The following is a 27,557-nucleotide window of genomic DNA, read 5'->3' as shown; positions in this document are numbered from 1 at the left end:
AGGATGTCCTTCCCTCTGCAGTAGCTATGATTTGTTTCTCCCCTGAACCACACCCTGCACTCACTATCGTCTTTATTTATTTATTTGTGGAGTTTGTTCTGCCAGTCTTAAGGTCAATTTCTAGAATATTTAGGATGTTGACAGTTATCTAGTTGTATTCATGGGATGAGGTGAGCCTAGGGTCCTCCTACTCCACCTCCATCTTCTGTACTTCCTTTTTAAAGTTGTTTTGGCTATTCTGCATCCTTTACATTTCTGTATGTATTTTAGAATCAGCTTTTCAATTTCTACAAAAAAGCTTGCTGAGATTTTGCTAAGTATTGTGTAAGATCGATAGATCAACTTGGTAAGAACTGACATCTTAACAAAACTGTGCTTAATTGACAATTTAGATTTTAACTGAATCACTTTTCCCTGCCCTGCCTCATACAAAAAAGACACATGTTTGTTATGTGGACATGATATTTATTCAGTTAACAATTCAGAACTACATTTCTCAAGCCCTTCTTAAGTCCTAGCACTATGCTCTTTAGGTTGTGATGGGAATGTAAAATCTAGATATGAAGCAGAACCCCACATGGAACATTCTCCAGAACACATCATGTGATAGGTCAAAAAACAAATCTCAATAAATTTAAGAAGACTGGACTGAAATCATATCAAGCATTTTTTCCAACCACAATAGTATGAAATTAAAGGTCAAGGGGTACCTGGGTGCCTCAGTCAGTTAAGCATCTGATTCTTGATCTTGGCTCAGGTCGTGATATCAGCTTTGTAAGGTCAAGCCATGAGTTGGGCTCCATGCTGGGCATAGAGTCTGCCTGGGATTCTCCCTCTCCCTCTCCCTCTGCCCTACCCCCAACATCAGTTACAGGAGGGGCACGTGGCTGGCTCAGTTGGTAGAGTATGCAACTCATGATCTCAGGGTTGTAAGTTTGAGCCTCACATTGGGTGTGGAGATTACTTAAAAATAAAAAAATTCTGGGGTGCCTGCGTAGCACCCCAGAAAAAAACCAACTCTTGGTTTTTGGCTCAGGTTATGATCTTGGGGTCATGAGATTGAGCCCCATGTTGGGCTCCATGATAGGTGAAGGAGATTAAGAGGTGCAAACTTCCAGTTAGAAAATAAATAATCTGGGATGCCTGGGTGGCTCAGCAGTTGAGCGTCTGCCTTTGGCTCAGGGCATGATCCTGGGATCTGGGATCAAGTCCCGCATCCAGCTCCCTGCAGGGAGGTAGGTTTTCCCTCTGCCTGTGTCGCTGCCTCTCTCTCTCTCTCTCTGTCTCTCATGAATAAAGAAACAAATCTTTAAAAAGAAAATAAATAATCCCTGTAATGAAAAGTACAAAAGGGTAAGCAGAAGCAGACCCTAGCATGTAGATAAAAAGAAAAGCCCTATTGAATTCAAAGACAGGCCCAGAGGCCCTTCCTTTTATAGACTGGCAAACAGAGGGTCAATTTCACACAACTTTTTGGCAGAACCAGAGCAGGGTCTTGGGCTGGTTCCTAAGAGGAGATGAGACTTCCCAGACAGAACATAGAAGCATCAGACAATAGGGGAGGGAGGTTTAGGATCAGGAATATCAGGGCCTCATGTCTGTCTAGCATTTTACAAGCTCTGACACATACCACATTATCATCCCAGTTCATTGCTATAACACTTTTAATCCTTGGGATTGCTGAGCATAATAACCTTGTATACTCTGGGCAAGGCATACAGGGATCTCAGTGACAAGGACACTGGTAGCCACTGAGGAATGTGGAGACAGGACCTCTGGAGATAGCCATGTGGAAGAGGTCTTGTGCCAGAGGGAGATACAGATGCAGATGGGGTTCAGGCAGTGTGCTCCTTACCTATCTATGCCTGCCCCCTTAGAAACTTTCTCAATCTGTAATTTCTCTCTCTGTCCAAGGCATACAGGAGGTACTTAATAAATGCTTGTTGAATGAACCTGTAATCCAGACCTTGCTCTAGTTCGGAGACAGCATCCTGCTTGGTTTCTTTGGGCATCTTTGGCTTAATCTTGATGGAGGCACCCCAGGGCCATCAGTCAAAAAGATGATAGAGATGGGAGTGGGTGAAGGTTCTGCTAGGCAGCTGAGTCCCTCTCCCTCTTCTGCACCCACACTGTCACAGAGTATTCTATTACAGCATCAAGCAGGCTATATTATAATTTTATGGTGTGTTTAAGTTCTTTACCCCACTGGACCATGAATTCCTCTAGAGCATGAAGGTTGTCTTAGTAGTTTTAGCTTCCCTTGGGCCTCATATTATACAAGGGCCTGGCACTCGTAGGTGCTCAGTAAATGTTTAGTGAATAAACAAATCAAAGAACTCATTGAATAATCACATCAGGCTGGCAAACTACTCTGCCAGCAGAGTCAGGGGTGATGAGGTTTAGCTCGGGACACGTCTCATTCATCTCAGACCTCCAGCACCTAACAAGTGTTTATTTGTTGAGCCAGTCTAACCCAAAAGAGTTACTATAATAGTTGGTGGTTCAGGGCAGAGGGAAGGAGGGAGCTATAGTGAGTCAATGAAATAGCTTTTAAGAGGATGAAAGAGGACTCCTCCTCCTCACCTCTTCCATGTTAAGACTTATAGCCAGGGGCAGCTGGCTGGCTCAGTTTGTAGAGCATGCAACTCTTGACCTCAGGACTGTGAGTTCAAGCCCCATGTTGGGTATACAGAGGACTTAGATACCTTAAAAATAAAATCTTTTTTTTAATAAAATCTTAAAAAAAAAAACAAAAACAATTTGCAGCCAGTTAGATGTTAACTGTATAATCCAGCAAGTGGTGTCCATTAAACATTCCCTTGTTGACTGTCATGCACAGAGCCAGGGCAGGTCTTAGATAAAGTGAAGGAGGAGGATAAAGCAAGTCATTGAGACTTTAGGAGAACCTGGATGAGCCAGCACCACTCCAACTGCTATGGGGAGGATTGCACGTGCCGTTCTTTCCTATGCTTCAATGTTCATGTATATTTCTCTAAGGCAAAGGCATTGGAGTAGAATTTGTACCCTGGATAGAAAAGATGGAAAGAGCTACCAGTAGTAAGGAAGACCCAGTCCCCTGCATACATGAAATCAAAGGTAGGATCCAGTGGGACAGTGGGGCAGCAATGGGTGATACCAGCTGCCTAGAAGCTGAGGAAGACATTGCCCGAGTCTCAGTCCTTCCTTAATTATGTGAGCAAGAACCAAGATAGAGTATCAGTTTTCTGCTATTCATTTGTGTCTATCTGATTAGGCTCAAATTAAAATGAAGGGTAAATGTTTCACATTGAAAGTGACTCCCTCTTTGGAAAAGTTGTCCTCTTAAGGAAATGGTTGTAGGGATAAGAACATTGCCAGAATGTCTCTGCTTGGGAATAAAGACACTGGCTGTGGCCAGTGCTCTTTCCAAGACTTATGAATTTCACCTCCTCTCCAAGCTTTCTATGGAAAGGTTAGGAGCACTTGATCCGGGTACTTCCCTCATGAAACTTCAGTTTTCTAGTGGCCAGAATTTGGTATGGGATCACAAAGAAAACAAATGTGGAAGCATTTTTACTTTATTTATTTATTTATTTTACTTTATATTTTAATGATGTAATAGATTATGGTTTATGGGGCCCCATATGTGCTGCTTTGGTTGTCATCTTATCTTTCCCTGCCTGTTTAAATTGGAGATCAGCTTTTCCAAAAGACCTTCTATTGTACACTTTTACCACTGCCCATAATCAAAGTCTCAGGAATTTAATATTTGAGATTTTGGGTTTGGACTATTATGTGATTAATTTGATGGGACATGAGGTATGAATTTAGACCTACATTTATTTTAAAAAGGCCTCTGGAAGGAATTTTAGTTCAAAATGCATTTATCAAAACAACAACAACAAAAAAAAAAACAAAAAATGCATTTATCGAGCACCTATAAAGTACAAAAGTCATGGAAGAAACATACATAGACTCCACACCCCCCACTCAGGGGCAAAGATAACTAATGTTACATTTCCTGGTCAGACTTCTAGACCCTTGGATGGTAATGAGCATGAAATGGCAAGTTAAGAGGAAGATGGTCACATAATAAGTAATTGGATGTGGAGTTGGTCAACAAATACTAATGGCAATGCCATATAATAAAGAAAGCAGTGATTTTGGGGACACCTGGATGGGTCAGTTGGTTGACTCTTGATTTCAGCTCAGGTCATGATCTCAGGGTTGTGAGATCAAACTCCTGCATCAGGCTCCGTGCTGGGCATGGAGCCTGCTTGGGATTCTCTCTCTCCCTCCGCCCCTCCGCTCCCCAAAATAAATAAATAGAAATAAAGCATTGATTTTCAATTAGGGTATATATGTGTCTTCTAAAATTTTGATTTGGAAAATACAAAATGACCTTATTTTCTCCTTAATACAGACCAGGAAAAGGGAGACTTGGGAAAAATTTTGGCTGGTGAGAGTTCATAGGGTATAGTCCCTAAATTTGCTTTTCATGGTAAGGCCTATCCTTTTATGGGATATAGCAGAATCTCTGGAAGTTGTGAAATTTTTATGTTTTGTAATGGAGATTTTGTAATGTAATTACAATGTAATGTAAGGAGATTTTGTAATGGCTTGGAACAATAACTTTTTAAAGAAAAGATAAAATCAAATTTTTATCTCCTAAATAATTTGTTTTATCCCCCAATACTGTCCCTAATCAAGTCACATCCTGGCTTCCTTATCTATTTTGAAACGCTCCAAATGAAGGAAGACCCCTGGTATTAGACTCCCCTTTCAGCTGGGGCCCTACAGCTGAGTAAAACGTGTGGTGGGAATTCCATTCCAGGTTATTTATTTAACAGGTGACTTCAGATTTTCAAGGACTATTAGAAAATTGACCCTATCAACCTTATCTTGTCCTAAAGTATGTTTTATTCTTGAAGCATTTAACTCCTTTTTTTCATGTGCCAAGAATCTCTTAAAGAGCTCTTTAAAAGACCCTTTGCTTAAAGTGATTGGCATACATTGGTCGACACATGGCATAACCTATACATTTATAGACATGAGCCATTTGATAGAGTTGTAACTCCTTTATCCAAAACATAAGGATGTGCATTGTCCAGGTGCCTTTCTTTTTTTTCCTTCTATGTTAATAATAGGAGATACTGTGCAGGGAGCCAGTGGAGAAGGGTTATATGGGAACTCTCTGTATTTTCTGCTTAATTTTTCTGTAAACCTAAAACTGCTCTAAAAATAAAATCTCTTAATTTTTAAAATAAAAACACATGCAATAGTGTAATAGAGGCTGTAGACACTTTGCCCACATCCCTTTTATCAGGTGTGTGCACCCACTGCTCAGCTGCTAGGAGGTGAGCTGCTAGCAGCTCCCAGTTGTGCCCTTCTGAGGATTGCTCTCAGCTGACCAGAGCTGTCTAGCCAGGACACCTGTGGTGCCATCTATGCTCCAGGGTTTCCCAAGAGATTAGGCTGATGCTAGACTTGAGCCCACTTCCTCACCTGGCTTCTTCCCTGCCCTGTCTTCTGTCCTCAGTGCTTATAGGTTTCCTCTGAAAACCCTTTCTCCACAGCTCTTTGTGCAACCTGCTTCTGGGAAACCTCACCCAAGATGGTACCAGGAAAGGTCATAGAGAGGATAGGATTTGGGCATTATTAGGTCACTTGATGGCTAGATGACAAGGAGGATTCCACTGCTGCTGGTTGGGTGGAGCATTGAAAGCCCCGGTCTCTGGATTGTGATGGCAGTTCAGTTGCTAAGATCTTCACCTGTGGTGACACCTGGGGTCAGATACGGGTGGACAGAGGTACCTGGGTGGTTCAGTGGTTGAGCGTCTGCCTTTGGCTCAGGTTGTGATCCCGGGATCCTGGGATCAAGTCCTGCATCGGGCTCCCCTAGGGCGTCTGCTTCTCCCTCTGCTTGTGTCTCTGCCTCTCTCTCTGTGTCTCTCATGAATAAATAAATAAAATATTTTTTTAAAAGAAGATACAGGTGGACAGGGATGCACCAGTTGATGTGATGTCTCTAGCTTTTAAGAAATTTGGGGAAAATATTAAGTATCAGGACCACAGAATTAGGAGGCTATTGCTGAGCTCCATAGAAGCACTGGAAAGGGTGGAGAAAGAGATAGGCTCAGATTAATCACCAATTTAAAGCCCAAGATGAGAGTCAGGGGGCCTCCTTGCCAATGTTCAGCCTCTCGTCTTCTATGGCATGGCAGTCTGTAAGAGAAGGATGAATTCTTAGCTTCAGCAAATCTGGGCCTGATCATTTGGGGCTCCTCTGCTGGTAGAAAAAAGAGCAAGCAAGTCATGCCCTGATAGGGAAGATGTGGGACTGTAAAACTTGAGATGAGGATAGCTGGATTTGTGCCCTTGACCTCCCCAGGCTGGCAGAAGTAGCCTACTCCCCCTTGTTGGGAGAGAGACCCTTCTCCCCAAAGATGATGCAGAAGCCTCAGATGAGACATTCAAGACAATGCTTGCCCTTCTCAGGATGCCTCCCCACCTTCCTTCTAGAGTAATAATTAGCATCTAATTATAACATGATCTTACTGGAAAAGAGGCATAGAGACTCTATAGACTTAGGCTCAAAATGTGAGGATCTTTGTACTGTGTTCATGCCCCTCAGAGAACATCCACTGCAGAAAATGTGGCAGACAACTAAACCGACAGGATGACTTGGCCAGCAGGTGTCAGCCAGCTTTTCCCCCCGGGTACCCCAGTACCTGCACAGTGGGCTCATTGACTCACCTTTGCCGCGGAGTGGGGAGGCTGTGCATGGGCCCAGTGGCATGGGCTTCCGTCATCAAGACCGACATAGCCACTGCCACTGTTGACTGTCCAGCTGGTCAGCACAGATTGATGCTGAGCTCCCCATTGGATACTAGCCCCTGAGGGGAATCATCAGACCCCTCCAGCCTGGACAGTACAGTAATTCACTCTGAGCAGGATTGATATGTGTGCATTTCCTGCTCACAGAGCCTCCATCAGCATCACTGTCTGAGGACTCATGTGGCATTTGATCAACCATACAACATTGCTTTAATGGAGAGACTCAGTCATAGGCATCTGACCACAGGACTGACCTATGGGGTCCTACCACACACCACTCCATTTAGAAGCTGCCAGCCTGATAGAGCCATGGCATAGCCTCTTGAAAGTGAGGATGTGCAACAGTTTAGAGATGACACTGTGGAGTTGGGGTGCTAACCTTCAGGATGCAGTGTACACCTTAAACCAATGGCCTTGTTATGGCCTCAGTAAGCAGAGTACATGAATCTGGGAGGCAAGAGGTTGATGAGTTGTGACCTTATTCGTTATGACACTTGAGCAACTTGCATTGAGCATTTGTCCTCCTCGTCCCTGCAACATTAGTTTCAGTGAATCTACAGGTCTTGGTTCCCGAGGGGGGAGTTTCCACCAGGGGACATAGTAAGAGTCCTACCTAATTTTAATCTATGCCACCTGCTGCTGCAATTGGTCCTTAATTTGTTCCTTTGTTATCATCTCCCTCCCACTCATTCTAGATACTCCTCCTTCTCACCTTCTGCTGGTGGCGTGCACAGTGGGTGTCTTGGATTCTTGTCTGGCTAGTGTTCTCTTACTCGCCCATTTACAGTTACAGCCGGGTGTGGAGGTATTGGGGGATGTCCCAGTGGGTCACCAGTCACATTCCTCTCTGCCACTCTTAGGTAACAGCGTGACCTTCTCATGATGATTAGGATCAATTATTTCCTTCATTGTGGCAACTGCTTTCTTTGCCTGCTGGTCTTTTTGCATGAGGATGGAATGGTAGTGTTAAGGCCTGGACAGGGGAAGGCAGTGAGTGGGGAGCTCTCCTAAGAACTGGGCAATTTCAAGGTGAGACAGTCACAGAACAGAGGAGTATGCTTTTTCTGGTACTATTGGTTAACATAAAGGTGTTAAGCTAATAGTATTTTACTAATCAGAATTGCACTGAAAATTTTGAATTCTGAATTTAGTTTCACCATTGATTTCCAAAACCCTGGCCATTGAAAAATACATAAAATGAGAATAACCATTGTGCCACAAAAGTATCAGAAATAGAGCCTGTCTGCTAATCCTTAACCACAGGCCCATGTGTAGGCCTAACTGTGGGTCCTTTCTTTGGTCCCTCAGGATCTTGGGGGTGGGGAGAGGCTGCTTTAATATCTGCGAACCATTTAGTGTAGTACATAAGGGTTGCTTTTTTGATTTGATAGGAACTTCCTTTTAGGCCTAGATTTGGTTACTTTCATTATTCCACTCCTTTATTGTTATTCAAAATGATTTGATGTACTCATGATAAAGAAAATAAGGTCTAGCAACAGTCTTCTCTGGTGGGATTGTGGGTTATTTTAGATATCTGATCAATTGGTTTTAAGTATTTTAAGCTTCATTTTCTGATTATAAAAAGAATACATGTATAAATTATACATATTTAGAATGTAATGCAAAAAAGTACCCAAAAAATGCAAATCAGACATAACTGGAAATAACCACTGTAAATATTTTACACTAAACTTTTTGTCTATAGAAATGCATAATTTAAAAAAATTGGAGCCATACTACACAAACAAGTTAAGGGTCTTTATATTTTAGTCTTCTTGAAAATTCCTATTAAATTTCTGGTGAAATGGACAAGCTTTGGCTGATCCCAACTAGACACATCAGCTTGTCCTATCACCCATCTGTGGGCCTGTCCCAACTCAAATCACGTGATGGCAGCTGACTGCTGAGCTTGGAGGTGTTTTCCTGGTTCTGAAGTTTCTTTGATCTCAGCTCCCAGCAGCTCTTAAAGTCCAAGCAAGCTCAGACTGCCTAGAAATTGGCAAATATTGACAACAGAAGACACACTTAAAAAAAAAAAAAGTTGCTGGGAGAATGTGTGCAATCTGAAAGTTATTAATTGAATGATTAGGAGTGATTCCCTTCCTCTGGGCCAAGGGCAAGTTTGCAAAGGAAATGGGCATTTAGATCTAGATCAGCTTTGATGTCCACATTTACACTCTGGGCTACCAAGCAAACCTCCTAATCCATCCTCGTATTTTGGGGACAACCTGGAGATCTCTCCTGCTGCGGGAGCTGTGGAGAGCTACAGGTTGGGATTGGGCATAGAATGACCCCATGAGTTAACTCCTAGAAAGGCAGAAAAGGAGCTTCACTAGCAGCATAGCACAGTGTTTAAGGGCTCACAGTTCACACCTCATTCTATGTTTTTGGATGAATTACTTCACTTCTTTCTGCTTAAGTTCTTTATGTCATTTATTTTACAAAAGGTAGGTAATAGTCATGCTGTGAGAATTAAATGAATCCAAGCTTTCAGGCTAGTGCCTAGATGGCTGTTTTGCATATTATCATTAGCAATTAGTTACCTGCATTTGTTCCTCCAGGGAAGGAAAGGAAAGGTTTACCCGAAACTTTAAGGCATGCTTCCACCCTACTGCCCCCAAGTGAAAATGATATACTTTATTTAGTTCATGTGGTAGAGGTGGTCCTTAAAAAATTTAGCGTAATTGGGATCCCTGGGTGGCTCCATCGTTTAAGTGCGTGTCAGACTCACGATTTCAGCTCAGGTCATGATCTCAGGGTTTTGGGCTCCATGCTCAGCCCTGGGTGGGCTTGAGATTCTCTTCCTGTCCTTCTGCCCCTCCCTTACTTGTGCCCACTCTCTTTCTCTCTCAAATAATAAGAATAAATCCCTTAAAATTTTTGCATAATTGTAAGGAATAGAGAAAAATCTAGTTTGAAAGAAAATAAAGATGGTGTGCCCATTTGAAATCCATGGGGAAAGGAGCTGCCTCTGAACCAGTGGGATCTACAGTGGTCCCCTTATGCCATCTAGTGGACAGCAAGGGAAAGGCATGATTTTATCTTCATAGTTTATAATTTTCCAAAAACATGTATATTGATGGAGATAAAGTCACTAATGGGTTCACTTAATAAATTTCGTTCAACTTTTAAACCAAAATAAAAGATCAGAATTCTAAACACTAAGTGCTGAAATTAAATTCCCAAAACCATTTGGGATTTAAGTAAGGTGTGCAAAAGATCATTCACTGAAGGAAAAGTCCTAACTAGCATGAATTTCTACAGCCCACCTATCCCATTCTTCTTATCTTTCTCTACCAACATTCTTAATGCTTATTCTAGTACATGGACTGGGAGTGCCCCAGAGACTCAAAGTATACTTTCCCCACCAACCACTAGAGCTTGACTGGTACCAGAGCCACTCTGCTCATTTTTCAAGAATGCAACTATTGCTTAAAATTTTGCTCTAATCAAATTGAATATTTTTCAAGGATCTCTATGTTTTTTGTTTTTGTTTTTTTTAATTTTTATTTATTTATGATAGTCACACAGAGAGAGAGAGAGAGAGAGGCAGAGACACAGGCAGAGGGAGAAGCAGGCTCCATGCACCGGGAGCCCGACGTGGGATTCGATCCCGGGTCTCCAGGATCGCGCCCTGGGCCAAAGGCAGGCGCTAAACCGCAGCGCCACCCAGGGATCCCAAGGATCTCTATGTTTAGCTTTGTTTTTCATGCATGTGTGTGTGCATGTCCGCATGCGTGTGCTCTATTTTTAAAAGCCATTTACCTTTGTTTCCTCCCCCAGATATTTATGAAGATGAAGAAAATGGCAAACAAATCTCCCCCAAATGTGAGTAATAACAGCATACTTGGAGTACCCACACCTGTTCTGAAACCTTCTCTTTAGTATTATTGCAATCACTATTAACAATAATCATGTTATTCAATTCCTAGGATGTACCAGACATTTTACTTTATAAGCCCTTTTGCTAATACTTCTTATTTTAAAAATATTTTATTTAGTCATGGGAGACACAGAGAGAGGTAGAGACATAGGCAGAGGGAGAAGCAGGCTCCCTGCAGGGGGCCTGATGTGGGACTCAATCCTGGGACCCTGGGATCACGCCTTGAGCCAAAGGCAGATACTCAACCACTGAGCCACCTAGGTGCCTCCCTTTTGCTAATCCTTATATCAAAACTGCAATAGATATCATTATCTTCATTGTTATAGACAAGAAAACTGATGCTCAGAGAGGCTTACCCAAGATCACACAGCTAGCAAATGAGTGGCAAAGTCAGAACTGCACTCAGGTCTCACTGGCTCCAAGACCCCTGCTCTTACCACTGCACAATGGGCCTTTCATTTATTCACTCATGTAACCTGCCAGACCCTGGGGTCCCCTTAGGGCTGTCACCTCTATAGTTCCTATGACTCAGTACCTGAGACCCCCCTAAGAGCCCATGGCCAGTGAATCCAGGAGGAAGGGATTTGATGTGCAAATGACAGACATACAGCAAAACTCCAACTGTGAGCTGCACTTTCTCCCCTGCACTTCCAGCTTAGACTGAGGGACATTCTCTAGGTTTGCTGGTCCTGAGAATTCTGAGGTTCTTCCGGGAGCCATGGGGGATACTGGGTGAAGAGAGTAGAGTCCCTGCTGCCAAGAGCCCTGGGGCCCATGGGGGAGACATAGGAGGGCTCACCCAGAGCAGCTGCAGTTTGCGTCAGAAGAAATTCTCCCTTGAAGGGTCTTGTGAGGTGATCGTGGGTGAGCCCACCACCTCCACAGCCCCTCTCCTCCTCTGGCCCCAGAACAGAATGGGATGGAATAGAATAGAACACAACAGAATACAGTGGACTAGAATAATAGAGTAGAACGCAATAGAATAAAGCCGTCAGGCACAAAAAGGCAATGACTGTTTTCTTAGAGGGCAAGGAGTAGGGCTATGAACACCATGTATACTTGCCTTCTCAGTCATGGTTCCAGAATTTTGAGCTGGAAAGGGGAACCTGGAGATTACAGCCCTCCACCTCCTTCCCAGGTGAGGCAATCCAGGTCCTGGGAGAGGAGGAGTTAGAGTTGGGGAGATCAGGTTGTGGGGCAATGGCACAGCCTGTGACATCTGGCCATCCCCTCTGGCACTGCAGGCCAAATTCTTCCCTTTCTTTCTCCAAGGCTGCTCCAGCAGCGAGTGTATCTCCATGGAAACCTTTGAGGAGCGGAAAGGTGCAGAAGATATGGAAAAGGAGAGCAGTGCTCTGAGTGTAATTGATTTCCTGCTTACCTCTTTCATTTTTCTCCCTCATTCTCTGTCTTCTCCTACCTCTTCCTCTCCCCCATTCCTCTATCCCCCCCTTTTCATGATTCTCACCCAGAAGGACCAGGCCTAACCAGAAAGCTGAGGTCACTGGATCTGCAAAGTGCCTCAGACCCTCCCAGCCCAGCATGGCCCTCAACCCCATCTCCCTAGCAATGCACTGGTTTCCGGTCCTAAATATGGGGCTCCTGTTGGGATCCCCAGCGACCCCGTGGGGAGGGCCAGGGTGGGCCCCCACCTGCCAGCGGGAGTCACGGGTTGCAGCTGGCTTGGGCTCGGGCCCTTCTGGCGCTGCCAGCGCTGAGGGTGCACCGCTGTTCCCCTCCCTTCCAGCTATCCGGACTCTTCCAGTTGGACGACAGTTACGAAACGTGTTCCTCCAAACCTGTCCTGGCCACAGGAGAAAGCATCCCGGGAAAAAGAGAAGGTGGAGACGAGGACATGTGAGTGTGAAGGGGAGAACAGTAAGAGGACTCGTCGGCCGCGGCTCCTCCGACTCTCCCTGGAGCCTCAGGACGCCCGGACCCAGCCAGCGTCCCGGGGCGGCCGCGAGGTGCGCGCGCAGGCGCGGTGCGGGCGCCTGAGGACGCGCGGGGCCCCTCCCCGGACCACGGCGCCGCCTCCGTCCCCGCGCAGGCCGCGGGGGCGCCGACGGCCCGGCCCACCCTGAGCGCCCTGCGGACCTGCACCCCGGCCGGCCGCGGGGAGCACCGGGACCGCCTCCCAGGGGCCTGCCCGCGGGGCCGCCGCCCCCCACGCCCCTGCGCGCCGCGGACGAGCGGGGAGCGGCTCCCCGTCCGGCTCTGGGCACACACGGCCGCCAGCTCCGGGGCTGCTCCCCACGCGCCTGCGCGAGCGCCGGGACCCGGGCGGGGGGTGGGGGCTGCTCCTCGCGCGCCTGCGCGAGCTCCGGGACCCGCGGCTGCTCCCCACGCGCCTGCGCGAGCGCCGGGACCCGGGCTGCTCCCCACGCGCCTGCGCGAGCGCCGGGACCCGGGGGCGCGCCCGCGAACCGCGGAGCCGCTCTCTCCCGCTCTGCAGAGGCTGGCGGAGCCGAGTCCTGGAGGGCTCTGCCCAAGGTTCCTGGAGGTTGACACTTTGACTTTGGGAGCTGGATGATTCTTTGTTGGGGGTGGGGGGCATATTTTGTGCATTGTGGGATATTTGGCAGCATCCCTGGCCTCTTCCCACAAGATGCCAGTAACACCCCTCCCCCACCCACTCACCCTAATTGTGACAATCAGGAAGCCTTCAGGCATCGCCACATTTCTCCTGGGGTGGGAGTGCGGAGATCCGTTGAGAACCTCCTATCGGAGCCTTGGTGGAAGCGGGTCGCTCTTCTCCCAGGATCCCCCCAAGAATGTTGGCGTGGTGTTTGTTACTTTGTTCCCGGATTCTATCTTTTCAAGGTAATGTCGGGGGTATTTCGTTTTACATTTATTAGTTTTAAACTTAGTTTCGGTTATTTATTTATTTTTTCGTTTTATTAGTTAATTTTTAGTTGGCTTTATTTTTCATTTTCTAGTTATTTAATTTTATAGCTTTAAAGTTACTTTATATTTTGTTTTCACAGTTTTTGAGTTATTCATTTTTAGTGTCTTATTTACAGTTATTTTAAGAGTTACACATTTCCAAATTGCTTTAGAATTATTTTAAATTACTTTTACAGTGATTAATATCTGAGTTATTTACTTTAATATTTATTCTCTTTTTCGGCTATTGGAGTTTTGAGTTATTTATTTTTACAGTTACTTATTTGACTACTAAAAATTCACTGGAAGTTTTAAAATTAGAATTATTTTCAGAATAAAGTGGTTTTGGTTATTTTGGAGTTTTTTTTCCTTTGTAGAGTTACTTATAGTCACATTTATTTTTAGTTTTTTTTAGATTTGGGGTTGTTTATTTTTACATTCATTATTTATTTTTTTTTTAGTTATTTGGTTTTGAATTACTTTCAGTTGTTGCATTTTTGAGCATTATATTTCCTGATTTTTTTATTTTCAGACTTTTTGGGATATTTGGTTTCGAGGAATTTTCAGTTATTCTTAATTATTACTTTCCAGTTATATCTTTGCCATTTAAAATTTTTTTGTATTCTGTATTTTTTACTTATTTCATTTTCATAATTATTTAGTGTTAGAATTAGTCTAGGGGATCCAAACAAGGAAGAAGCACATCAGTTGTTTGAACAGAGAGACTTTAGTGTAAAGAATAGTGGATAACATATCCAGCTGTTGGAGATTTTAACAGGAAAAAAAGTTGGTAATGTGATATCGTGGAGATGTTAACTGCAAGCCACAGCTACCAGCCCAAGGGCTGCAGGAGCAAAGGGAAGAGGTTGGAGGTGGCCCCACATAGACCTCATAGCTGGGGTTAGCCCTCTGAGGAGGAAGTGCTGCCCTATGGGACAAGTGTCCCAGGAGCTAGAAGTTGCTCCCAGAGCTGGATGCAGAACTCGGCGGTGGGTGCTGCCAGCCCATACTGGAGTCTCTAAAGCGGGGGGTTGGTGATGAGGCTGGTTGTGGGAGAGTTGGCAAAACGGCAAACTATAGCTACTGGAACTGGCTGCTGCTCTTGGGGTGAAGACCAATTGAAGGGGGATGCTGACAGGAACTCAGGCACACAGATCCCTCTCCCCACTCCCATCCTTTGGTCAGTCTGCCCTATTGGCTGAGCCTCACAGGGAGTAGCTGGCAGAGGAAGTGAGTGGCCTCAGGCCACAAAGCAGAGATTGGAAGGATGGGCTGGAAGCTGAGAAATCATGGCTAATAACCAGCATGCTGACCGTGGGAGTTTACTTTTAGAGTTAGTTTTGGATTTAGTTTTGGAATTGTGAGCATGATTTGATTTTAGCTTTTCATTGAACATGCGATCTGGCTAAGTTTTTGGTTCCCTGATTTGTTTCTGGAATGGAGTGGGAACTTCTTTCTTAAGCACCCGAGGATTGTCTCCTGTGTGACTCAAGAAAATCACTTCAGAATTCAAGAAAACAAAAATAAGCATCTCACTTTATTCATAAAGAAGCCCTTGACTTCGTGGCCAAAAAAAGGGCAGAGACTAAGGGACAGACGATCCGGGACAGGCTCTTCAGCAAAATTGGCCAACAGAGTGTTCTTTGAAATTTTTCAGAAAGTTCTGTTGTGGAGCTAGCTACCCTCTTGTGCCCCTTTCCTAACAACAAAGTATCTTTCTCAATGGAGTGTGTTTCACATTTGTAGACTGCAATATTTATTATTTGTACACTAAAATAAAGTTCTTTCCAAACCCATAGGAAATTTTATTTCCTTCTACTTGCATTATTTTCCAACATACATTGTTCCATTTTGGCCATAGAACATTTAGTTGTTTGTTTGTTCATTCTAATCAACACCTATTTCCCGAGCACCCCTGTCCTCAAGATGTGCTGGCATCAGGAGAGACCAGGAAGGTATGAAGGTGAGTAAGAAGCTCTCAGTACAGTTGGGGGAAACAGATGTGGAAACAGATCATCAACACAGTGTGACAAATATGAGTGTACAGAACCCTGCCGCTGACCTTCTGATGTAGTCAGGGGTGGGGTGACATCTGAGCTGGGTCCTCTGGAGCAAGTGTTTTCTCCAGGTGGAGAAGGAGAAAGACATCCTGGTCGTGCACAGGGGCATGGAGGGGTGATGCATGGCAGGAAAGATGCCTTGACAGAGGCCACTAGGACACAGGGTTCAGAAAGGCACTAACATTAAGGGCTGGCCCTGGTGCTTGACAGATAGGACCTCATTTGGTCCTCACAGCCAGTTTGCAAGAGAGTCGGAAGCAACCTTGAGTCAATGCTCCTCCTATTCCAACCACAGCCTATAAGGTTCTCTGACTTGTCATTTATGGAATTCTTTGGCTCGTTTCTGGCTTTATCCTTAGTCCATTCACCGCTTCCCACTTACCCTTGGAGGTGAGTCCTTCCCTCCTCTATCTTTTGATTCTTCTTAAACATCCATGGGGAAGGAGGAGGGTTGAGACCATCCAGCTGTGAAGTTCAGGTGATACCAGCTGCAGAGAAGGCAGAGAAGAGCAGAGGAGAACCACTGTGGGGTCTCTTAGGGGAGTTCTGCAAACCAGCATGGTGGGAACTGAGCTCTTGGTGAACCAATCATAACCTGCAGCAGCATTCAGCACCCTTTGAAACTTTGTGGGGATGCCTTCCCAGAGTGCGGAGCCTGCTTTAGATCCAGCCCAAATTTGTGAATCAACGGATTGGGATTTTTAAAAAGCACACAACCCTTTGCTGCATTAACAGCACTGGATGTGTTCACTCAGTCAAAAGAAAGTATAGTCCTTCACAATGTATGATGGCTATTTTCACACTTTTTTTTTTTTTTAATAGAACACAGTCAGTTTAGAATGTGTTTCTCAGCATGCTTCTGTGCTTTAGTCTCTGGTCATCTTACCAATCACCATATACATTTCTTAATGAGGATATGTAAGACCTGGAGCTGGACAGAATAATTTTTTGGATTCTATTAGAATTATCAGAAAACACATCATTTGGATCCTCTTAAACAGTCTGACCACTGACTAGCCATGAGCCCACTACAGAAACAGCCCAAAGCTTTCTCGATCCTTTGGACATCAGTCATTTTCTGAATCTACAAAAAACAGCCACTGCTGGTGGTGGTAGGAGAGTGCAAAGTGCCCGACCCAGGCCTCACATGAAGAGCCTTCCTACAAGTTTTTCATCATAGGTGGACAACCAGAGGAACCATTTCAGGACCAGTGATCTTTGCTGATGCTCCCCCCCCCCCCCCCCCCCCCCCCCCCCCCCCCCCCCCCCCCCCCCCCCCCCCCGGTGCTACATGGTAGCCCACTCTGATCTTGTCTGGCTTCTTTGGCTAAGCTCCACACTGCTTCTCTGCTTGTAAGTGTCCTCTGAGAAGAACAACAACAAAAAAATAAAACAAAAAAAGTGGCTCTTAGATGCATGAAACTTGTCATCTTTCTACTTGAGTAAATGGAAAAGAATTCAAAATCCTCAAATAAAATCTTCCAGCCAGGGGATCCCTGGGTGGCACAGCGGTTTGGCGCCTGCCTTTGGCCCAGGGCGCGATCCTGGAGACCCGGGATCGAGTCCAATGTCGGGCTCCCAGTGCATGGAGCCTGCTTCTCCCTCTGCCTGTGTCTCTGCCTCTCTCTCTCTCTCTGTGTGACTATCATAAATAAATTAAAAAATTAAAAAAAATCTTCCAGCCACTAGTAAAAACTTCCACTAGTTATTCAAGTCATCCATAGCTTTATAGAGTCGCCTGTTGCCCACCAGAGGGTCTTGTTTGAACATTGCTGAGGATTGGGAATGGGGTAGCTCCACTTGAAAGTGCCCTGGATGAGGCAGTAGTCCTGAAAGCAGCCCTGGATCTGTGAAATCTGGCTACAGTCTGAGTCCAGCCGTGGACTAAACACCAGCCATGCCTTATGAAATACTTAGACAAATTAGAGATCCTCTAAATCCGCATTTCCCAGAGCATATTTTGCAAAATAGGTGGAGGATATAAGAGTTCAAAGAATTAATCCCACATTGAAAAAATATTTTAATATATTTTTAAAAAATATTACATATTTTATTTCCCATTTAGTCAATCCCAGTTAGTAAATTAAAGGGTCTGAGAACTCTTTCATGAAGGAAGTCTGTATATTTTTGTTAAACTCATGATTTCCCAACCTCCTCTGGAACTTTGTCCTTGTCTACATAGTCAAAAGCATGTCTCACGAATACCTAATTTCCAGCTCACAGGAAGGAAAAACTACTTGGAAGATTGCAAGTGCAATGTCTTAAGGCCTAGCCTGTGACACACAACATATTTTCCTATATTTCTTTAGTAAAAGCCTTCTTGCATGGCCCCAACAAGCTACAAGAGAGTTTGGGAACCTAGCTGGGAGGCTGTTGCTCAACTACAGCCTAGACAACTATGTGTCCCTGTCACCCAGCCAGCCTGAAGCAAAGCAGGGACTAGAATCCAGGTCTTCTAACTCCTAGGCCAAGATTCTAATTATCACACATTTGCTTACTCAGTGAAAATGTTTCAAGTGCCTCTAGATGAGAATAGAAAATGTAGCTTCACTAGTTCTCCATAAAATATTTGTCAGTTGCATCTGTAATCTGGTATTATTTTTTATGTATGGATAAACTTTCAAATACGGCTATTAAAGTAGAAAAAAATTTAGGTTTTTTTGGTTTTGTTTTTGTTTTTAAAGATTTTATTCATTCATGAGAGAGAGAGAGAGGCAGAGACAAACAGAGGGAGAATCAGGCTCCATGCAGAGAGCCCGACGTGGGACTTAATCCTGGGACTCCAGGATCAGGCCCTGGGCCAAAGGCAGCGCTAAACTGCTGAGGCACCCAGGCTGCCCAAATTTTAGGTTTATATCATAATAATTTAATTTACTGGAGAACACATACTATGAGAATAAACAAACATAAGTAGAGAATCTTGAAATGGACCCAAATACATCTCAGAATTTAAAGCATGAGAAAAGGCATTTCAAATTACTTCCAGAAAAAAAGATGAATTATGTGTGAAAGTGGTGCTGGGACCACTCGATAGCAATATGGGAGAAAAAATGTTAAGTTTTACCTCAGCCTTTAAAATTATTCATATTGTTCAATTATGTGACTTGAAATCATAAAAATCAAAACATTTAAAAATAATTTTGAATAAAGTAAAGCTTTTCTAGGCAAAAATGAGAACCAGAAGCTACAAAAGAAAATCTTGACAATTCAGGCTATGTAAGAGGCAAAATTTTACATACGGAAAAAAAGGAATGATTAAAAACTCAAAACATACATTTACCAAACATATTTTTTTTAATTTATTTTATTTTATTTATTTATGATAGGCACACAGTGAGAGAGAGAGAGAGGCAGAGACACAGGCAGAGGGAGAAGCAGGCTCCATGCACTGGGACCCCGACGTGGGACTCGATCCCGGGTCTCCAGGATCGCGCCCTGGGCCAAAGGCAGGCGCCAAACTGCTGTGCCACCCAGGGATCCCTACCAAACATATTATAAAAGACTAATGTTCTTTGATATATAAAGAGTATTTACAAATCAATAACAACAATAGAAAAAATGGGCAAAGAACATGAATATACAAAGGAAAAGAAATTCAAAACCCAACAAATATATGAAAAGCAAAACAGTGATACTCATTTTTCATTACCAGACTGTCCAACATTTAAAACTTGGATAACACTCAGTGTTGGAGAAGATAAAACCAGCACTTTCATAAACTCTTGGTAAGAATGTAAATTAGTACTAGCTTTTTAGAGAACAATTTATAATAGCTTTCAACATTTTAAAATATGTATATGATTTGAGCTAGCGATTCCACTTCTAGGAATTTATTTTAGTGATATATTCATGCAAATGAATTAGGAGTACAGATGTTCATTTTAACATTACTTTTTTTAAAAAAAGATTTATTTTAGAGAGAGGAAGCATAGTGGGGAGGGGCAGAAGGAGATAGAGAAACACAAGCAGACTCCATGCTGAGCACAGAGCCCGACATGGGGCTTGATCTCATGACCCTGAGATCAGACCTAGGCTGAAACTAAGAGTCGGATGCTTACTTTTAATAGGAAAACAAGTAGCACAAGATGAGAACACCCTAAATGTCTGTGATACTGTTAAAATTTATCCCCAAATTGATACTCCTTTCTTCAAAGAGGAAAGTCAAATTATCCTCCCTTTGAGTGCGGACTGTACTAGTGACCCTAATAAAGAGAATGTGGTGAAAGTGATGGTAATTGACTTCCAAAACTGGGTTGTAAAAAACATTTTGGCTTCTTCCTCATTCTCTCTTGGATTACTCCCTGTGGAAGAAGCAAGCTACCATATTGAGAGGACAGTGAAGCAGCTCTAGGGAGAGATTAATGTAGCAAGAACTGAAGCCTCCTGCCAACAGCCATGTGAATGAGCCATCTCAGAATTAGATTCTCCAGCCCTAGTCAAGCCTGTAAATGGCTTTAGCTTGAGCTGGTATCTTGACTAAAACTTCATGAGAGACTTGGAGTCAGAAGAACCCAGTTAAGCTGTTATTGAATTCATTACTAGAGGACCATGAGATAATAGATGTTGTTTTAAACTGCTAAGTTTTAGGGTAATCTAAGCAACAATAGGTAACAAGTATACATAATAAAAACCTGGTTAATGAAGTGTTGTACTGGTGTACAATCAAACTCTATGCAGTTGTTAGAAATAATGTCTTCTGCTTGAGACATAGGAAATCAGAAAGAGCGCCATCCTCATACTTCAAAGATCAAAAAAATCTAGAAAATACACAGATTTGCTTTTCTTGGACCCATGAAAGAGCTTAGCTCATAAGGCAGCCATGTAATCTGAAATCTAAGAAAAGGCACCTACAAAGAGATGAGACTCCATCACTTGCTTACCTGAAGCGGGTACTGATATACACTAGCAAGGAGAATTTACTTTAATGGCTTAGTATGAGCTTGCAAGAGCAAATGGAAACCAATGGAAACCCTGGGTGCCTCAGATATGGAAATTTGCATCCAGTTGCAGACTTTTCTCCAATAACCCCACTGGGTACTCAAAAATGATTAGCAGAAGTCCTAAGAAAGCAACCTTCCTGTCACAGACCCAGGAGGAGGGAATATTAGTTGCTGCAGGAAAGACATGAAACTATGCTCACATCCTATTGCACCATCTTTCCTACAGAACAAAAGCAGAGCCAAGTGCTGGAGAAGGGGTAATAGACATTTACACCCGTAGGGGGCTGGTAAATCCAACTGCAGCTGAAAAAAAGACAACAGAATAAAAACAAAATCCCTGATCCTAGGAGAGAGACAGGAATATGTGCCAGGCCCAGAGCTGCTGGGGGAAGAGATACTTTGAAGATCACACACAACCTCCCACCCCAAGACCTGGGGGCAGAGTGCATGTATGACTGAGACTCAGTCAGAACTGAGCACTTACCCTTCAGTCTCTACCACCAGGCCAACTGACAAGCATTGGCTAACAAGCAACAGTTACTGTGGGGAGAGCCACAGATGCATGCTGAGAGATGCTGTCTGACATAGACCAGGGAAGACCTAAACTGAAGATGGAGCAGACAGTGAGGAAAACATTTGGACAAAAAATAAGTCCATACCCCAAACACAGCTAACATTTAAGGAGTTGGAAGTATGTAGTGTACCTAGGGTAACTATAACAACAAGAAACACAGAGGAGTGAAGACTGCAAGAAACTAATCACATGATTAAGTACAAAAGCTTTTTTCTCCTATTATTTATCTCTTTAAAAGATAATTGTATAAAAGAAAGATAATTATTTAAAAAATAATAGCAATATGTTGTGGAATGTATAATAAATGCAGAATTAAAATGTATGACAACAACAGAACTGAAGCCAAGAGGGAAGAAATTGAAGTATACGTTGTAAGATTCCTGTATTAAGTATGAAGTGTTATAGAATCATTTGAAGGTATATTGTGATACCTTAAAGTTATATGCCATAAATTCTAAAGCAAACACTAAAATAACATGCAGAGTTGTAACAAATAAGATAAAATGGAATTTTTAAAATGCAACTAATCCAAGAGTTGGTAAAGAAAGAGGAGAAATGAAACCAGGAACAGATAGGAAAAATAGAAAACAATTGCCAAGATGGTAGATAGAAACAACCAATCAAATGATCTAAACACCTCAATTAGAAAGGAGTGATTGTCAAATGGATATTTAAAAGAAAAGACCACCATTGTGGCCTGCTTTAAGAAACTCGGTTTAAGTATTGCTAGATTAATTAAACAAGATGGCCATTAGACTGAGGTGAGTTTAATGTCTTAGCTTGGGCAAGCAAGCCAAAACCTATACCTATAATGCCTCAATGTTAGGAAATTGAAGCCTAAGTACAGCCAATCACAAACAGCCAACTAGATTTTCTCAAAGAATGCAACCACTTATGGTATAGCCAATCAAATAACTTCCTTTTGCTTTTCTTCCACCTCTTCTCTATAAAAGTTTTTCCACTAGTTCCTGAGAGTGGAGTGCTCCCAATCACTTCTGGTTTGTCACTGCCCTATTTGAATTGATTTTTGCTCAAATAAAATTTTTAATATGCCTCAGCTTACCTGTTAACAGTATAAAGTCACAAAAAGATTAAAAGTCAAAGAATGGAAAGAAACATACCATGCTTACACTATCCCCCCCAAAATAGACAAATTACTATATTAATATAAAACAAAGTGGGTCTCAGAATAAAGAATATGACCAAGATAAAGAAAATCATTAAAAAATGATAAAGTAGCTAATCCATCAAGAGGATATAGCAATCCTGAATGTTTACACATCAATAACAGAGCTTTAGAATACACAGAGCAAAAACGGAACTGCAAAGAGAATAAACAAATCCTTAATGTAGTCTGATATTTCAACTCTGCTCTTGCAAGAACTGATAAAAACAATAGAAAATTGGAAGAATATAGAATACTTAAATAACACTATTAACCAACTTAATGTAATTATAGAATTTATAGAACACTGAATTCAACAACAAAAGAATACACACATTGCTCTTATATGCACACAGATTATTTAACAAGGCAGACCATTGTTAAGGGCTGAAATGTGTCATCTCCACCCACACACACCACGTTGTGTTGACCTTAGCCTATTGATAGTGATGCTATGGGTTAGAAATGCCTGAGGCACTCACCTGGGCTGTATTACTCATAGAGAGCCCCCACAGGTATTTCTCCCCACAGGGGTCAATGTTGTGACTGGACAGGCCCTTGTGGTTCTTTTTTTTTTTTTTTTTAAGATTTTATTTATTCATATGAGAGAGAGAGAGAGGGAGACAGACACAGAGCATGAGCAGAGGGTAAGAGGCAGAAGGAGAGGAAGAAGCAGACTCTGCTGAGTAGGGAGCCCCATGCAGAGTTCCATCCTAGGACCCTGATATCATGATCTGATCTGAAGGCAGACATTTAACCCAACTGAGCCATGCAGGCACCCCATCCTGTGGTTCTTATTATGACTATAGGAAGCACTTCAGCGAGTAACCATCAGGGAACTTTGAGGAACAAGATTTATTACTCACAAGTCCTGGAGGGTACATGGAATATCTGAGAGCCAAAAAGTGAGATAATGGGTAAAGAGAGAGACAGCACAAACCTGGGGCTCTGCTTTGAATAGTGTCCAAGGCTGGAGTGTTTAGATTCACTCTTTATTAGCTAATTTTAAGCATAAGAGAATTAGAGAATAGGAAGGGTGAAACCAAAAGAATGTTGAAGGACCAAAGTTGGAGGGCTAACAATACCTTATTTCAAAGTTTATCATAAAGCTACAGAAATCAAGGCAATTTGATCTTGACATAAAGACAGAAAATCATATCAGTGGAACAGATATATGTGGGCAACTGATATTCAATAAAACTACAGAAACAATAGAGTGGAGAAAGGATAATTTTCAGAAAGATTTTATTTATTTATTCATTCATGAGAGACACAGAGAAAGAGAAGCAGAGGCAGGCTCCTTGGGGAGCCTGATGCACAACTTGATCCTGGGACCCTGGGATCGTGCCCTGAGCTGAAGGCAGACACTCAACCACTGAGGCACCCAGGCGTCCCAGGATAATCTTTTCAATAATTGGTCCTGGAACAACCAGTTTTCTACATGCAAAGCAATAAACTTGCATTCACATCTCAAACCATATGCAACCCTCAATAAGATTAATAGATTTCTCATCAGAAATCACTGAGGCCAGAGGCAGTGAGATAATATATTTAAAGTGCTAAAAGAAAAACTTTATCAACTAAAAATCCTATATCCATAAAACTATTCTTCAAAACTTGAGAAATTAAGACATTCTGATAAACCAAAATGACTTACCACTAGCAAGCTTGCCCTACAAAAAATACGAAAAGGAGTCCTTCAGATAGAAATGAAAGGTACTAGATAGTAATTTGAATCCACATGAAGGAAGCACCAGTAAATGTAACTACATAGATAAATATAAAAGACATAATAAATATATATATATATTTTTTTAATTTATATATTTTTTGTCTTAGCTCTGGCTGCTATAACAAATTACCATAGACTGGATACTTAAACAACATTTATCTCTCAATTTTGAAGTCTGGGGAATCTGAGATCATGGAGCCAGCATGGTTACATTCCGGTGAGGGCCTGCTTCCTGACTTGTAAACAGCTAGTGGCCTTCCTGTTCAATCCTCACATAGTGAAGAGCAGAGGGCTAGCTCTCTTCCTCTTCTTATAAAGACTCTAATCCTGTCATGGGGGTTCCCACCATTGTGATCCAATTACTTCTCAAAGGCCCCACCTCCAAATACCACCACATTAGGCCTTCAATAGATGAATTTGGGAGGAACACAAACATTCAGTCTATGGCATTGTTTGCAACTCCTCTATCTGATGTAAAAGACAACTACATAAAGCAATTATTATAAGCCCATGATGATAGATGTACAATGTATTAAGTAATTGGTATGGCAATAACAGCAAAAAGTGTGAGGGGCCAGCAGTGGAGCTATATAGAAGCAACGCTTTTATATGCTATTGAAATTAAAGTGGTATTCATACTATAGGCTGAGATCTTCATTGTAATCTTCAGGGTAACTACTAAGAAAGTAACTTTAAAAATATGGTAAATAAGACAAAGGAATTACAATTGTACACCAGAAAATATATATTTAATCCATAAGAAGACAATAATGAAGGAATAGAGGAACAAAAAAAGAAAGAACACAAAGAGCAAAATGACAGGCATAAATCTTACATTTAATATAGTCACATTAAATATAAATGGATTAAATACACCAATTAAAGTGCAGGTACTGGCAGCATGAGTTAAAACAAAAACAAAAACCATGATCCCATTATATCTATTTACAAAGCCACGCTTTAAACTCAAGGACACAAATAGAGTGAAAATTAAAAGGTGGGAAAAGATATACCATCTATAGACTAACCAAATAAGAATTGGAATACCCATAGTAATATTAGATAAAATCGATTTTAAAACAAAAATTCTTACTAGAGACAGAGAAGGACATTTTCTAATTATGAAAGGATCATTCTATCAAGAATATATAAAAATCATTGACACAGAGAAGCCTAACAAAAGAGCCCCAAAATATATTAAGCAAACACTGAGAGAATTGAGCGGAGAAATAGACAAAACAACAGTAATTGGAGTTTTCAATACCCTACTTTCCATAATGGATAAAAACAATTAGATAAAAGACCAAACAAGAAATAGTTTTGAATACTATAGACAAACTAGAACTAACAGATAACTATAGAATGCTCCATCTTCAACAAAAGCAGAATATGCATTTGTCTCAAATGCTCCGACAACATTCTTCAGGATAGATCGTGTGTTAGGCCATAACATATTAACTAGTTGCCCTAATAAATATGAGAGAACTGAAACCATAAGTATGTTTTCCAATCCTAATGGAATGGAACTAGAAAACAATAACAGAAGGAAATTTGGGGAATTCACAAAGATGTGGCAATTAAACAGCAAACTCCTAAATAACTCTAAAACTCCTAAATAACTTGGGTCAAAGAAGAAATCACAGTGGAAATTTGAAAATAATTTGGGATAAATTAAAATGAAATTACAATATACCAAAATTTATGGGATGTATCTGACACAGTGCTTAGAATCCCCAATGACTTCTGAAACATCCAGCTGGGGCATCTCTTCTCTAGTCAAGGGCAGAAGTCCTGATAAACAGGACTGATCCTCTGACCTGCTCAGGAGACTGATTCCAGATATCCACAGTAAATGATGACTGGATCAACGGTTGAACCTTCTCCCCCTGAAGGCCACAGAACACTTAACATGTGTCAAGCTAACTTCTGCTTCCATGCATAACTTTTTTCAAAATGTTCAGTGGCCTCATGTCCTCTAGGGTTGAGGATGAACTCCTTAGTCTGGCTTTTTGGTCTTTCCAAAATGACATTAACTTCATCTTTCAACCATATTCTCCACTGCTCTCCAGTATTCTCCGATCAGGGCCATAATCATTCAAGAGATTTTGCTCCCTGTGTGCTAGGAGAAAGGGCACAGACTTCAGGGCTAAGTAGGCCATGATGCAAATCTTAGCCTATTTTAAAATGCTGGGTGGTTCAGTTTTCACATTAGTAAAATTGGGATTAGAAAAATCTACCTCGAGGGGCATCTGGATGGCTCAGTTGGTTAAGCGTCTGACTCTTGATCTCCACTCAGGTCTTAATGTCACAGTTGTGACTTCAAGCCCTGCATTGGAGCCTACTTAAAAAAAAAAAAAAATCTCCCGGGGACCCTGAGTGGTTCAGTTGGTTAAGCAGCTGCTTTCGGCTCAGGTTAGGATCTCAGGATCCTGGGATTGAGGCCTGAGTCGGGCTCCCTACTCAGTGGGGATCTGCTTCTCCCTTTCTCACTGCCCCCCCCCCACTCATGCTCTCTTTCTCTCAAATAAATAAATAAAATCTTTTAAAAAAATAAATAAATAATACAAATTTTTAAAAAATCTACTTTGAAGAGTGCCATATGCATTACACAGTGCCAGGCACATAGTAGAGATTCCTTATATAGAAATAATAATAATAATAACAACAACAACCACAAGGACTCCTGGGTGGCTTAGCAGTTGAGCATATGCCTTCAGCTCAGGACATGATCCTTGGTCCAGGGATCAAGTCCCACATTGGGCTCCCTTTGAGGAACCTGCTTCTCCCTCTGCCTATGTCTCTGCCTCTCTCTCTGTGTCTCTCATGAATAAATAAAATCTTAAAGTAATAATAATAATAGAAATATTGCTATTCTCCAACTATCCACATCCTCAGTAACCCTCAAAGTCTTTCCAAGGTCCAACAACTACCACCTCATCTCTGACTATTCCTTTCCTCATCTAGTATAGCTCTAAGCAGCCAAAAATTGATTACTCTGGTTATTATATATTAATAAATATCATTTCTCATCTAGGCGGCAAGCAACTTGAAAGTTTATATTATGTTCTAGTCTAGAACACCTCTTCAGCAGTAGAGCAGTATAGTGCTTAAAATCCTAGACTCTCAATAAAATAAAATAAATAAAATAAAATAAAATAAAATAAAATAAAATAAAATAAAATAAAATCCTAGACTCTCAAGTCAAACTGGATTCACAACCCAACTTCTTCCTTTATTACTTAAGTGACCTTGGGCAAGTTGCCTAACCTCTCAGTGCTCAGTTCCCCATCTGTGAAACGAGACAGCAGTGATAACAGTGCCCACGCAGTGGGCTGTAAGACTTATATGAAGAAGAATGTCTGGCATAGAGTATCTGCTTAATTATTGTCTGTGGAGTAAACTGACTCAAAGTCCAGAATATGAGGCAGGCAGTTGCTAGAATTAAATCAATTGGCACATGTTAATCTTCACCTTCCACCATAAAAATTCAATTTGGAAACA

At 42.2% G+C, this 27,557-nt stretch overlaps 1 protein-coding gene and 1 long non-coding RNA gene across 6 annotated transcripts in view; one reads left to right on the top strand and one right to left on the bottom strand.

The window, feature by feature from the left end:
* The window catches only part of LOC111093955, a 28,833-nt gene extending 15,265 nt beyond the window's left edge, over positions 1–13,568 (bottom strand). Inside the window, exons 1-4 of one of the 2 annotated variants that reach the window (XR_005383791.1) lie at positions 13,340–13,568; positions 11,499–11,854; positions 7,529–7,789; positions 3,613–6,204 (exon numbers count right to left, since the gene is read on the bottom strand). This is a non-coding gene — a long non-coding RNA (uncharacterized LOC111093955). Of the gene's footprint in view, positions 1–3,612; positions 6,205–7,528; positions 7,790–11,498; positions 11,855–13,339 lie in introns of those variants that run through there. The other variant, XR_005383790.1, reaches the window with a different exon arrangement.
* Positions 1–15,388, top strand: part of MCF2L2 (MCF.2 cell line derived transforming sequence-like 2) — a 237,951-nt gene extending 222,563 nt beyond the window's left edge. For 3 of the 4 annotated variants that reach the window (XM_038583487.1, XM_038583488.1, XM_038583489.1), the window contains 5 exons: positions 10,600–10,644; positions 11,972–12,060; positions 12,447–12,556; positions 13,358–13,522; positions 15,029–15,388. In XM_038583487.1, the coding sequence (XP_038439415.1) occupies positions 10,600–10,644; positions 11,972–12,060; positions 12,447–12,556; positions 13,358–13,522; positions 15,029–15,263 (644 nt within the window). In that variant the 3' untranslated portion in view covers positions 15,264–15,388. The remainder of the gene's footprint in view (positions 1–10,599; positions 10,645–11,971; positions 12,061–12,446; positions 12,557–13,357; positions 13,523–15,028) is intronic. The other variant, XM_038583486.1, reaches the window with a different exon arrangement.
* Positions 15,389–27,557: the final 12,169 nt, after the last annotated feature.

The sequence above is a fragment of the Canis lupus genome, chromosome 34, assembly GCF_011100685.1.
Source record: "Canis lupus familiaris isolate Mischka breed German Shepherd chromosome 34, alternate assembly UU_Cfam_GSD_1.0, whole genome shotgun sequence".
In the NCBI taxonomy this organism is placed as follows: Eukaryota; Metazoa; Chordata; class Mammalia; order Carnivora; family Canidae; genus Canis; species Canis lupus.
This window is presented reverse-complemented; position numbering and strand designations above follow the sequence as displayed.